Genomic DNA, 13,618 nt, shown 5'->3' with positions numbered 1-13,618 from the left:
CTTATGCAAACTATTTGTGAGCCACGTTCGGCAAAGAAGAAATATTTTGCGATGAAATAAGAATCATGTCGAAAAGATGTTGAACATGCATTCAGAGTTTTGCAACAACATTTTGCAATTGCTGTAGGACCGTCATGTTTTTGGCAAAAAGAAGTGCTACATGATATAATGACTACATATATTATACTGCACAATATGATAATCGAGAATGAGCGTGATCTTAATGCACCAATTCAAGATGATTTGGAAGGTCCACCTCCAATAGTAAAAATGGCAGTAGATGAAAATCAACGATTTCAAGAATTTTTAGCTCGACATAGAAGAATTAAGGACAAAGATGCTCATTTTATACTTCGTAATGCATTAATAGATCATTTATGGGAGAATACTAGAGGTTGAAGTTGAATATTTATGTAGTATTTCGAATGAATTTTATCGTTATGTAATATGTATTTAATTAATCTTGTATCGCAATGATTTTACTTTTATTTGAATTACTAGTTAATCTATAATAATTTCTTACAAATTATATTATTTAAAATTTTATGGAATTGTTTTAATGAAAATTACAAATTAATGAAAATAAAATATGGAATTTGTTTAATAGAAATTAAAAAATAAAATTGAAATGAAAGATAATAATATAATATAGAAGAGAGAGAAGAATATTCTCTTTTGGGGGAAAATGGGGGAATGGTTGGAGTAAGTTGTCCCCAAAATGGGAAAATCTCCATTTTGAGGACCAAAATGGGGGTAAAGATTGGAGATGCCCTAAATGATGATAACGCTAACACGAGAATTTTTCACATAACAACTTCTGGTAGAAGGAGAAGAAATCATGTATTCTTTAAAGATGACCAAGGGAATTAGATTGATAACCAAAGAGATATCCTTGCTCATGCCCAAACTTACTTTGAAAATACCTTCACAACTTCCCACTGCCTTTCTAAAATAATTGATGTTATAAGTGGTTTAGTCAGCTTTGACTCCCTAGACCTCTCCCCTCTAAACAAGCCTCTTTCGAATAGTGAAATTACCAACGCAATTTTTTCCTTTAAACCTTACAAAGCGTCCGGACCATATGGTTTACACCCATTCTTTTACCAAAAATACTGAAAAATTGTCGGGCCTAGTATTATTTCTTTTTGCCATAAGGTCTTCAGTTCCTATCAAATTCCTGATAATATTAATAATACCTACTTATGCCTCATTCCCAAATTTCATAATTCTAATAATCTTAAGAACTTCCGACCAATAGGCATGTGTAACACCATTTACAAAATCATCACAAAGATTATTGCCAATAGACTGAAGCCCTTTTTAGATAAGATCACCGGTCCCTTCCAGTCTAGTTTTCTAAAAAATAGATGAGCTAGTGACAAAGCGATTCTGATTCAAGAAATCATTCACAATTTTAAAAATAGTTCTAGTAAAAAAGATAAAATGGTCCTAAAAATAGATCTTGAAAAAGCGTTTGATAAATTGGAATGGTCTTTCATCTTTAGAACCCTTAACTACTTCAAAATTCCTCCCAACTTTTCAAAATTAATTATGTCTTGTATCACTTCATCTAGCATGGATGTCCTTGTAAACGGTTCAAGAAGTGATTTCTTCTATCCTAGTAGAGGAATTAGACAGGGTGGCCCTATATCTCCTTATATTTTTATCCTTTGCATGGAGATGTTATCGAAATATATCAACTTTCAAATGGATATCAAAAGGTGGGATCCTATTACTATTAGCTCTAATGGCCTTGCCCTCTCCCACCTTTTTTTGCGGACGATCTAACTCTAATGAGTCATATTAATCAAAAATCTTGCACTACTATTAAATTTGGCCTTGACAGGTTTTGTAATCTATTCGGTCAAAGCATTAATATGGCTAAGTCAAAAATTATCTTCTCTAAGAATTGCTCCAAAGATATTAGAACTGCCACCTTCAACTTCTTTGGGTTGAAAAGTAGTGAATCATTTGGAAAGTACCTGGGATTTCCTATCTTTGACTCCTCCCCAAAAATCAAAGACTTCCTCTTTATTCTTTATAATATGTGTAATCGCCTTGCCGATTGGAAGATTAATTCTTTAAACATGACTGGTAGAATTACTCTTTCATCAACCACTCTTGCTAGCATTCCTAACTATGTAATGAAATATACCCTTCTACCAGACAAGATTCATAAAACCATTGATAAGCTCCAAAGAGACTTTATTTGGGGATCAAATGACTCTAAAAGAAAACTCCATCTCCTAAGTTGGGACACGATTACCCTTGATAAAAACAAAGGCGGCCTTGGTCTTAGGAAAGCCAAATCAAAAAATTTAGCTCTCCTTACAAGCTTAGCATGGAGACTATTAAATTTTCCCCAAGCCCCATGGATAAAAGTTCTCATGCAATCCTACATCTTTTCTTCTATGAAGCGTCAATCTTTTTGTTGGAAGAGTATACTCAAGGGTTGAAAATATTGCAATAAAGGATAATTGTGGTACATTGGTCATAAATCCTCCCTAGGCATGTGGGATACAAGATGGATCCCTAATTGTCCCTGCCTAAGAAATGCTATTTAAGGCCCCCTAACGAAAAAAGACTCTTCATTAACTTTCAAGGACCTTATTAACCACAACAATTGGGCCTTGGATAATATTTCGATGATTTTGCTAGATAATATAGTTGGGAAAATTTTCTCTATCAAATTACCAATAGACAAAGGCAATGACTGTTTGATTTGGGAACCTAATAGTAATGATTTATTCTCTACAGCTTCTTGCTATAATCTAATTGAATCAGATATGATACCGACCAAAAGTTTTAGTTGGATTTGGGAAGTATATTGTCCCAATAAGTTAAAAATCCTTCTATGGAAATGTTACCATAATAGACTCCCTTGCAGATCCTATCTCCACCATATAGGAATGAACGTTGATAAAGTTTGTACTATTTGTAGTAATGATATTGAAGATATCCCCCATATTTTTATTCACTGTTTTGTAGCAAAAATATTTTGGCACTCCCTTAATCTAAGCATCAACTGGCCAAAGTCTGAGAACCACCATTGACTTGATAGATTAAGATTTTGTAATCCTACCATACCCTCTAAATTAATTACTTGGTCTCAACTTTTCCTTTTGCTATTTGAAACATTTGGCTTAATAGGGATAATAATAGTGAAAACAATACCTCTAATTACGTTTCTATTCCCTTAGTCATCAAACAAGCTACAGAATTTGTTCTCCTGACCAGCAGAGAAAGTTGCTCTTCAACACGTGCTAGATGGTTTAAGTTTAATGTGAATGGAGCTTTCCAAAAAAATCATTGAGGCATAGGTGGAGTCATAAGAAGCAGTACTGGCAACTGGATTCTGGGATTCCATGATAGAATACAGGCATTAACATGTACATATGCAGAAATCATGGCCTTAAAAAAGGACTAGAACTGGTTCTTCAACATAACCTATGGCCGTATGAAATTGAAACCGACTCAACTCAGGTAATTGAATTATTACAGGAAAGCAACACCTCTTATGACTTTCATTTACAATTTTGCAGGTGGTTATTATCCACGAAGGGGAAGGAGTTGGTGATCCGGCATAACTTTCGACAAGGGAATGAAGTAGCTCACATGTTGGCACAGGAAGGAGTTAGGAAATCGAATCATGATAGATTAGTTTGCTATGTAGTAACCCCTGCCTTCGTTGAGCCCAGGATGCTGGTGGACAAGGAGGGTCTTTCATCTACCAATAAGTTAGTTAGTGAAAGTAACTGTAGGAAGCTAGCCAAACTTGGCAACCTTAAGTTAGTTTGGATCTTTTGTCAGACTATATGTAGTTTGAAGTAATAAATTATTCTAGTTTCTCAACAAAAAAAAAGGATATGGACAGTTCAAAATTGAAACTTAAAAAATGCGCAGTTTTAATATTAGATAAGCCATTGAGAAGTGAAAATAGCACGGGCTAGCCAGTTTTCGGACTGGTAATTGAAAAATAGTCAGTATTTGCAAAGTCATTGAAAAATAGCCATTATTTTGCTGCAACACGAAAAGTTGCAGCATAATATACTGGAGATTGTATGAACTTCCGGCATATTATGCTAGAATTCCAGCACACAGAAAGTTCCAGCATAATATACTGGAGATTGTAGCACCTATGTATGAACTTCTAGCATATTATGTTGGAACTCTAGTATATTATGCTGGAAGTTCACATGTAAAAAATTCAAACTCCAGTATATTATGCTGGAATATTTTTCGGATTTTGAACAGTGTTTCCGTTCATATTTATCTTTACATGAAAAGTGACAAAATTTCGATTACTTTTAAAATTGTGGCTATTTTTCAATTACCACTTATAAATCTGGCTATTTTTGAATTTCACGCCAGAAATTAAATAAAAGAATAGTGTAAGTCATAGCTTTTTATAGTCTTCGTTATATGGTCATGCAACTACTACGATAAATGCTTTATAGTCCATGCTGTGGACGTGCAAATATAGTGATAAATGCGCAAAAGATAGCAATGACAGAAGATTGACCAATGTGAGGTCGAGTGTATCTCAAGGTTTTGGGGTGCCTCTCCTGCCACGATTATAGTTAAGTGCAACTCTTGCTGCGACTAGGTTCAGAATAGAATACCTCCTAGATCAAAATAGGATACCTTTTCAATTCTTTTCTCTGTTTCTGCTGTTATAATTGTCTTGAATTTATCTGTCTTAGGATTATTACATATTCTTCGACACCCCTAATAAACCTTATTAACTCCAGCTACTCGGATATTCCGACTACAAATAAACACTTTAGGCAATGCGATGTGCAGCTCATTGATCCGATTGAACGTAACATTTGCCTGCTATAAACCTAAGGGAAAAAACCAATCTATCCAAGCAAGTTTACAAAGTAAAAACGGCAAGTATTTGCTGCAAATATACAAGCTACTCATAATCAAAAGAAGTTAACATCACCATCGCCCCTTTGTGAGGAGGATGATAGTCATGAACTAAAACCATAAACAAAGAGGTGGAACAAGATTTGGCTAAACTGCAGTATAGTCTTATGTCTCTCGTCTCTTCTTGGTGTACTAGGAGGTCCCTTGTCGTATAGAGGATTGAGCCACTTTTGTCGAGAACCATATTTTGATGTAGGTTCTTTTTTTGATATACGGATTTCGGGAGCTTGTTTGTAAAGGATGTTCGACTCCTGTTATGTAATTCTCTGTACCATCTTGGTACCTTTAGCAATAAAATTTACCTTACCCCCCAAAAAAAGAGAAACGGGAAATATAGGTAAACGTTTTTGGTGGGATAACATATCACACCACCTTTTAATGCATAGTTATCTTTAAATCTCAATTTAATTTGTCTTTGTTTCAGGGGTTTCTTTGGTCAAGGACCAGGGTTGGAGGGCGTAACGGGAGGAGAATTTAAGACAATCATACATCAAGTACAATTTCCTATTATTTGTAAATTATGTGCTCAGCTTTCCATTGATTCTGGCAAGAAGCCATATGATAAATTAGCAAAGCAAAACTCTTCACATATTCATGAGGATATATATCTCCCAAAGATTTTATCAGAAATTCCTATTAACACCCACAAGACTGCACAAAGTACTCCAAGTAAAGAAAAACAAAAAAATCCATTCTTGAATTTGCCCGAACTACTTGAAGTTGCAGAGGTATTACCTGCAGCAACATTTATGTTCCTGGCATTTAATTTCATCCTACTAAAGCTAGACATACGCTCAAAGGCCCTGCTAACTAGAGCACTTTCAGCAGCTGAAGCAGGCGTGGTGGGTATAGAATCCACGAAAGCCCACAAATTAGAGGAAATCCACGATTGTGCACCATCATCCTTTTTGGCTACTGGATTTTGATTTGCGCCCATAGGATGATTTGTATTATTATCATATACCACACCTAAACATTGCCAAAACTTGCTAAAGTTAGAATAAGATCTAGCACCAATATATTAACAGCAGAAGAGCTCTTGAAGCTGGCTCAAACTCCCCCATTTCCACTTGGGCAAAAGAGTTCTTGCCATGCTGAAGATGACATGGTTATTCAATACCATCCATCTGTCCATGAGCTCCACTAAGTCAGATAACATAGAGAATGTGTTTTATACAAATCTTGAAAAGTATGACAATATTAAGGCATTAGCCAAGCAAAACTGGCAGCATCGCTATATGGAATTCTTTGAATACCTGAAGTTGCTTGATGAACAACTGATTGGTCTCCTTCAATGGGGTTAAAGACGTTGAAACTTTCATCATGTCTCCACAATTGATGGTTTATCTGGTTTTCATGATTCAAGTGCATCTGCCGGTTGTTCATTATGTCATTTTGGAAAGTGCTCATGTATGTAGTGGAATCTGGGTATGCAATCCCATTCACAAAGTTGTTCATATATGGTTCACCATTTTGCCCCACCGTTGTCCCCTCATTATCAAGAATCAAGGGTGCATCATACAGGTCAAATTCTCCTAAGCCATCGAAGCCATCAAACTGCACAGTCTCCAGGTTTCCAGCAGGATTGTCGAAGATTTGACCATTTGGTGTTTGATTATCAAAGTTTTGAATAGAGAGTGCTGAATCATCAAAGTTTTGAACACTCGGTTCTGGACCAAGAAGGTCATCCATCTCCAGAAAGTCTTCCAGGAAATCCTCTTCCACCGCATGTAGTGGCTTTTCAGGATTCACATGAGCAGATGAGACCTCCGCTGCCTCGTGCAACTGCAATTGTGATGTGCCTGATTGTGTCAGGTCAAAGCTTGCGTTCACATTATACTGCTGGCAGCTTGGGCCAACAACAGCACAATGATTGTACAAATTAACTTCCCTTGAGGACTGATCTAGCAAGGTACTTTCAGTATCTTCCTCTTGTACAAGCTGATCCAATGCATAGTCGTTATCTACAAAGAAAGGCTCAAGAAGCACAGGCTCATCATCTGCAATACGTTTCAGCAGTTCCTCAAGGGCATCAGCAGCAGCAGCTGGAACTTCATTAACGTGCTTTGTGGAATTCTCCTGCTGCTGAACAGAGACTTCGGCTACCGGACACTCATCATCAGCCCAGTCCTCCTCTTTAAAAGGTGCACCATATTGCTCACCATTCTTGGGGCCAGGCCCGCTCTTCTTAAAGACCTTGTAAAGCGCATAGTAGTCATGTGCATTCTCGCATCTTTTTAGCTCTTCTTCATCCATGGTATATTCATGCATCACCCAATCTGTCCGTTCACCTACAGGTGCTCGGCCTTTATAAAAGACAAGTGTCTTCTTGACTCCAACTGCACGAGAGTTGCATGTAATAATACGATCCTTTCCAGTAGCTTTCCAATACCCGTGCTTTGTTGCCCTGTTTGACCGTGCTCCGTTGGGATATTTTCGATCTCTGGGACTAAAGAAGAACCACTGCCTGTCTCCAGTTTTTAACTTAGACAAATCTGCAATTCAAATTTGCAAAAATAAAAAGTCAGTTAAGAGTTCAGAAGATTCAAACATGGTCATGAAAGTACATCAACCCAAATATGAGTGTCAACCAGCAACAATTAGTTTCAGACAATTGAAGAGAATAAAATATCGTATGAAATTCAAGTCAGGAAGCACATCAAGAGAGGAAAAGCCAGCAAACAAACAAAGAGAAGAATGATGAATTTAGAAAACAATAGCTATACATGGAACATCATCATTTCCATTAATGTCGAAGAATCATAAATATACTTAAATGCATGTCAAATACTGATAATGATACTTCCTTTCTTTTCTCACAATTAAACTACTGAGAGCTTACATATGTCCTCGATCTCTATTCTTATTCATCCCTCAGTCCACATACAAACTCTGATCACAATATACACAAAAAACACATGACTCAAAATAGAACCTAGCCCCCCCACCCCCCAAACCGAAAAAAACACAGTAAACCTTTTATAGAAACTCAAAATTAAGCGAAAAGAACATCTTTATGAAACACAATAGAGCCAAGATGACTAATATTCCTTGCACAATGTACAATACATAAACATCACATATAATCCTTCAACCAATACACACCTTCATCCACAGAAAGAATTAAGAAAGCAAAAATGGTAAAATCATGCCAAACAACAGTCAACAATAAAAATACTCCAGAAAGAAAACAATACAACACCCAGTTAAATCAAAATCCTCAAAAAAAATCACAAACAGAACATAACAACACACTTCACACACCAAAACCCTACAAAAACAGTCACTCAGATTATCAAATCAAGTCAACTCCTCAAAAAACACATACAAATCTAATCTTTCAAATTATAATAACAAAAATCTAATATAATAAAAGAATTGATACATACCAGGCAAATCCTCAGGGTCCCACTTGTACACGTCAGTCTCAGCAATAGCATCAAGCAAGATCCGACGCCGACAGATCTTCCTCTTCAAGTAGTACACAACAAGCTCCTCATCTGTCGGGTGAAACCTAAACCCAGGTGGAAAAACATTACTTTCTCCAAAAACCCTAATCTCTTTACAAGCTGATGATGATGACGAGGTTGATGAATCCACCAAAAGCTTCATCTTTTCTTCAAAAATCAATAGAATTACACTGTATATCTGAATATGTGGCTGTGATTGTAGAGGAAAAAGTGTAAAACTGAAACCCTAGAAAGATGAAATTGAGAAGGGTCAATTGAGGAGAATGACCCTAAGAGGTGCGAGTGTAGAGTTGATTGGTCAAATAAGAAATAGCGAAGAAAAATACACCCCCGCGGCTTTTTTTTGGGGGGGGGGGGGGTAATTAGTGAAGGGGGTGGGGTGTGAGGAAGGTTCGTGGGAAATAAAGGAGAATTTTTCACTTTTTTGGTAGGAATTTGGTGTGACTAGGTTTAGTGAGATTTGAGTGGGGTTCTTGTATTATGAATATTATTATGAATTAAAATAAGGTTTTGGTTAATTAGAAAATGGAAATTTATTTTTTTTTGTAAAATCTGTTTAGTGAAGAGAAAATTCTACAAAGAATAGAAGCAAGTGAGCTGACTAATTTGGAAATTTTGGGACTAAAGTAGTATTTTCCGAGGTTTGAATTATTTTGTACCTTTGATTCTTGAAAACTCAATGTAAGGTTTGTCCTTTTGGGGCAAATTCATGTATCCCATAAAGGGTAGTGTCATGGTTTTTTGCCCAAAAAATCAGTCGAACAATTGGGTAATAGTAGTACATTGCCAAAAAAGTTCAAAATAATATTAGTGAAAGATATTATTATATGTTATTGTCTTTATGTCAAAAAGGTGAGATGTTTTGTAGTCCCCTCAATTCGAAAGTCAATTTGATAAATTAGATTGATGTAATATTTAAAGTAAAAATTTAAATATTCAAAAATTATATAAAAAATACTATTAAATATAATTTTTTTCATGTCAATATGATAAAAAAAAATTATGTCAAAATATGAATTTGAATCTTAAATGCTAAAAGGTTCACATAAATTGAAACGAAAAGAGTATTATATTTTTTAAGTAATTCAATTTCGATCTTAATTCAAAGTTTTGAACCGTTCGTTGCTAAGCATTCTTCAAAAAATAAAGATTAATGGTAAATTTTTATTCCACATGTGTGTACACAAGAGACAAAAAACTTCAAATTATATAAAAGGCAAAATTCGTAGACAGTCCCTTAAACTTGTCGCTAACTGCTAAAAAGATGCTTCAACTTTGCAAGCTGGCATTGAGACACCTCTACTTGATAAAGCAATGACCCTAAGTCACGTGTGCGTTTTTTTAAAAAATAAATAAATAAATCTCATTTTTTTGGCTTAAAATACTTCTCTTTTCTCTCCCTTCCCCTATTTTTCATGGTCAACCCTCACCTCCTTCATTATCTTTGTATCATTTCGGGCCAGTTAAGTCATAAAAAGAATTCACTTTTTCTCGGGAGAAATTCAAAAATAATCAAATTTACAAGTGGTCATTCAAAAATAGTCAAAGTTTCAAAAATCATCGAAATTTAGTCATTTTTCATGTAAATATAAATCTGAACGAAAACACTGTTCAAAATCCGGAAAATACTCCAGCATAATATACTGGAATTCCAATATAATATACTGAAAATACCGGTCTAGCATAATATGTTGGAAGTTCATACACATGTGCACCGAACTCCAGTATATTATGCTGGACCGGTCTCTATGGCAGCAAAATAGTGGCTATTTTTCAATGACTTGACAAACGCCGGCTATTTTTGAATCACCAGTCCGAAAACTGGCTAGCCCGTGCTATTTTGACCTTTTTTCTCGGAATTTTTTTTTAAATCAATCTTTGGCCATGAAAATTTTATTTTTTTACTTGAAGTTGAATTTCGGATTTTTTCAAAAATTCGAAAAACTCCGAAAAAACTATTTTTTAAATTTTCACTTCAAATCACTCACAAAAAATTAAAAACAACTCCAAATTATATTCATATCCAAACACAACTTTAATTTTCAAATATTATTTTCACTTGAAAAAATATTTCACTTTTTCCGAAATTTCACAATTTTTATGTCCAAACGGCCACTTCATACAAATTTTTCTTGCCCCAGCATCAATCAGCCAAATACTATATTTGTCGCCACCAGAAAAAAATTGTTTTAATCTTTAAAAGCAATATCCTCATTTTCATTTTGAAAACGCGACACTCCATCAACCTGTATGACTACTAATCACCATCCTGTCTAGCAATCAGTAGCCACCACAAAATATTTACAATATCTTATCCATAAACACATAAATTGAGGGGCCGACCCACGTAATGGTAAGCAGGTTCAATTAAATTCATCTTGCCAAAAAATAATAGTATGTATATATATAAATTACAGCTAAAGCAGGATAATTAAAGTATAGATATTATATTTAAATCCACTTTGACAAAAAATGTGCTCCTGCAAAGTAGTCAAGAGAGCTCATAGTATTTTTTTTTTTTATTTTTTTTTTGTATAGATAGCAATAAGAATCAGGAGGAAAAAAGATAGCAGCAAAAATGTGCACTGGTAGTCTAGTATAACAGTCATTTCAATCAAATCAAATTATTTGCCTGGTATATATTTTGATGTTTTCTTTAATTTACTTTATAGTTTATTTTCTTTACTTCAATTCAATAGAAATTATGTTGAAGTTTATTTTACTTCAAAAGGTAATTTTAGTTCTCTCTTTCATAAATTTTGCTAAGATTTGCAAATATATTTGTTGAAATTATTTATCATTTGTTAGTTTAATTTAATTTAGTTTATGTTGAATTTTTTTTCATTGTTTTATATTTTTAATTTTTTATTTAGTTCATAAGCTCTCTTTCTTTTATTATTAATGTTAATTTAATTTAGTTTGTAATCTTTTTCTTATTGTCTTCTTTTGCAAATAATAATTTATTACTTATAAATACTGAAAATATTTTATAATCGACGAATTTTAAAATTGGACAAAATTGTTTTTGTTAAAGGTCAATAAAGTAGCTAAAGTTAGATTGGTTAAATTAAAATAAGCAAAAAATTATTTAAAATATAAAGCACCGACTTTAAGAGGCATTAATTATGAGATTACAATGTGAATAATAAAGACAAAAAAACTTGCTAATCGTGTTTGATACCATTTATATTAGTTATGGACTTCTCTGATTGAGTCCGCTTGAACAAAATTCTAAGTTCGTCGGTGCATAGACATCGACACCCTTTGAAAGCAGTGACGGCTCTATGGTGAAGCAAGTAGAGTACTTGCTTTAGGCCCCACAACCCTCCCCCCCAAACCCCGCCCTTCCCCCGTTTTTAGCAATAATAGAATTATGATTTCTTTATAATAAAAAAAAGATAGAGTACTTTTAGTAGAAAAGTAAATTCTTTCATATAAAGAGAAAGATAATTTTGTTAAATTTAAATTTAAATTATCGATGTCAGAAGGATTATTATGGGATGTATGAGATTGTATACTATCTCTTTAATTTCTTTCTTATTTTCTTTCAATTCAACAGTTCTAAAGTTTTATTGGTAAAAAATTAAGATCATTAGATGACGAGAACTTAAAAACATATTGTCTTAACCTTAAATGTTCCTTAAAATATAGTAGTCACTCTAATATTGATGGTTTAGACTTATTTTTAAAATTAAAAATATTTTTAAAAAATAGTACAAGTAGAAAATAATACTCTAATTGACACATTCAATCAAATAAAAAGACTTAATTATTTTTCAAATGCATTTATTTCCTATAAAATAATATTAACAGTTCCTATAACAGTTACCAAATAGAAATAAGTTCTTTAAAATTAAAATTAATAAATCTTACCTAAAATCAATAATTCTCAAGAAAGATTAAATGAGTTAGCGATATTGTCATTTGAAAACAAATTATTAGAAGAAATCGATAATAAGAACATTAATTACAACTTTATATCTCAAAAGGCAAGAAATATATTTATTTTTTTTTGGGGAAAAATATTTTTTACCTTTTAAAGTTAAGCCCCCAAAAAATTTTGGCTTTATGCCACTAAAATGCTTGAGCCGTCCCTATTTGAAAGTACACTCATAAACACTGTTAAACTTTATCGCCGCCCCCTTAACTACCACATCTATATATTATTAAAAGGAGAGGGAAAAGCCCTCCCCTTAAGCCAATTGGTAGCCTAAAAAAAACCACATGGCATAAGTAGTTAATAATTAGTTATTGATTATTGTTTTTGAATTTAAATATTTATAAAATAATAAAATAAAATATTTTAGAATAAAAAATGAAAATTAAAAAAAACTGTCTATTCAAATTTGAGGGTAGTTTCAAGTTGGAGTTTTAAAATTATTTTAAAATAAAAAGCTAAAATTAAAAACAAAAAAAAAATGCCAATTCAAAATTTCTTTGGTTTTCTTAATAATTTTTGTTTTTCTTTTTAAAACTAAAAAGTTTATTTATTCAGAACATATTATTGAAAATAATAAAATAAAATATAAAATATAAAAATATATAGCTTCTATTATATTATAAAAAGAAATAGCATACAAAAATTTAAATAAAGTAATATGCTAATAAAAGTTTCTATTAACAATTCAATAATACTAAATATGGATAAGATAATAATAAAAAATACAAAACAAAAAATTTATTCGATGCCTATATAAGTCTCTTTAATTTAATAGAGATTTTATTCATTAAAGTTTAGATAATATTATTGAGAACAATCTATATATTATTAAAAGGAGAGGAAAAAACACTCCTCTTAAGCCAAGTGAGAGCCTAAAAAAAGCCACATGACATAATCTTATATTATTAAAAGGAGAGAAAAAAACCCTCCACTTAAACCAAGGGCAACCTAAAAATGGCACATGGCATAACCTATATATTATTAAAAGAAGAGCAAAAAATACTTTCTTTAAACTAAGTGACAGTCTAAAAAAAAGCCACATGGCATAATCTATATCTATATATTATTAAAAGGAGAGGAAAAAACCCTGCTCTTAAGCCAATTGGCAGCCTAAAAAAAGTCACATGGCATAAGTAGTTAATAATTAGTTATTTAGTTAATAATTAGTTATTGGTTATTGTTTTTGAATTTAAATATTTATAAAATAATAAAATAAAATATTTTAGAATAAAAAAACGAAAATTAAAAAACATTGTCCATTCAAATTGGAGGGTAG

General features: G+C 32.9%; 1 protein-coding gene across 1 annotated transcript; it reads right to left on the bottom strand.

Moving 5' to 3' along the window:
• Positions 1-5,418: 5,418 nt before the first annotated feature.
• On the bottom strand, positions 5,419-8,712 carry LOC104094782 (NAC domain-containing protein 17-like). The gene is made up of 3 exons (XM_009600780.4): positions 8,322-8,712; positions 6,189-7,427; positions 5,419-5,901 (listed from the first exon to the last, which is right to left on the bottom strand). Exons 1-3 carry the CDS (start codon positions 8,542-8,544, stop codon positions 5,525-5,527), a joined length of 1,839 nt encoding a protein of 612 aa, XP_009599075.1. The 5' UTR covers positions 8,545-8,712; the 3' UTR covers positions 5,419-5,524.
• Between the last annotated feature and the right edge of the window lie 4,906 nt (positions 8,713-13,618).

Source organism: Nicotiana tomentosiformis, chromosome 4 (genome assembly GCF_000390325.3).
Source record: "Nicotiana tomentosiformis chromosome 4, ASM39032v3, whole genome shotgun sequence".
Lineage (NCBI taxonomy): Eukaryota > Viridiplantae > Streptophyta > Magnoliopsida > Solanales > Solanaceae > Nicotiana > Nicotiana tomentosiformis.
The sequence above is the reverse complement of the archived record's forward strand: the minus strand, read 5'-3'. Positions and strand labels throughout refer to the sequence as shown.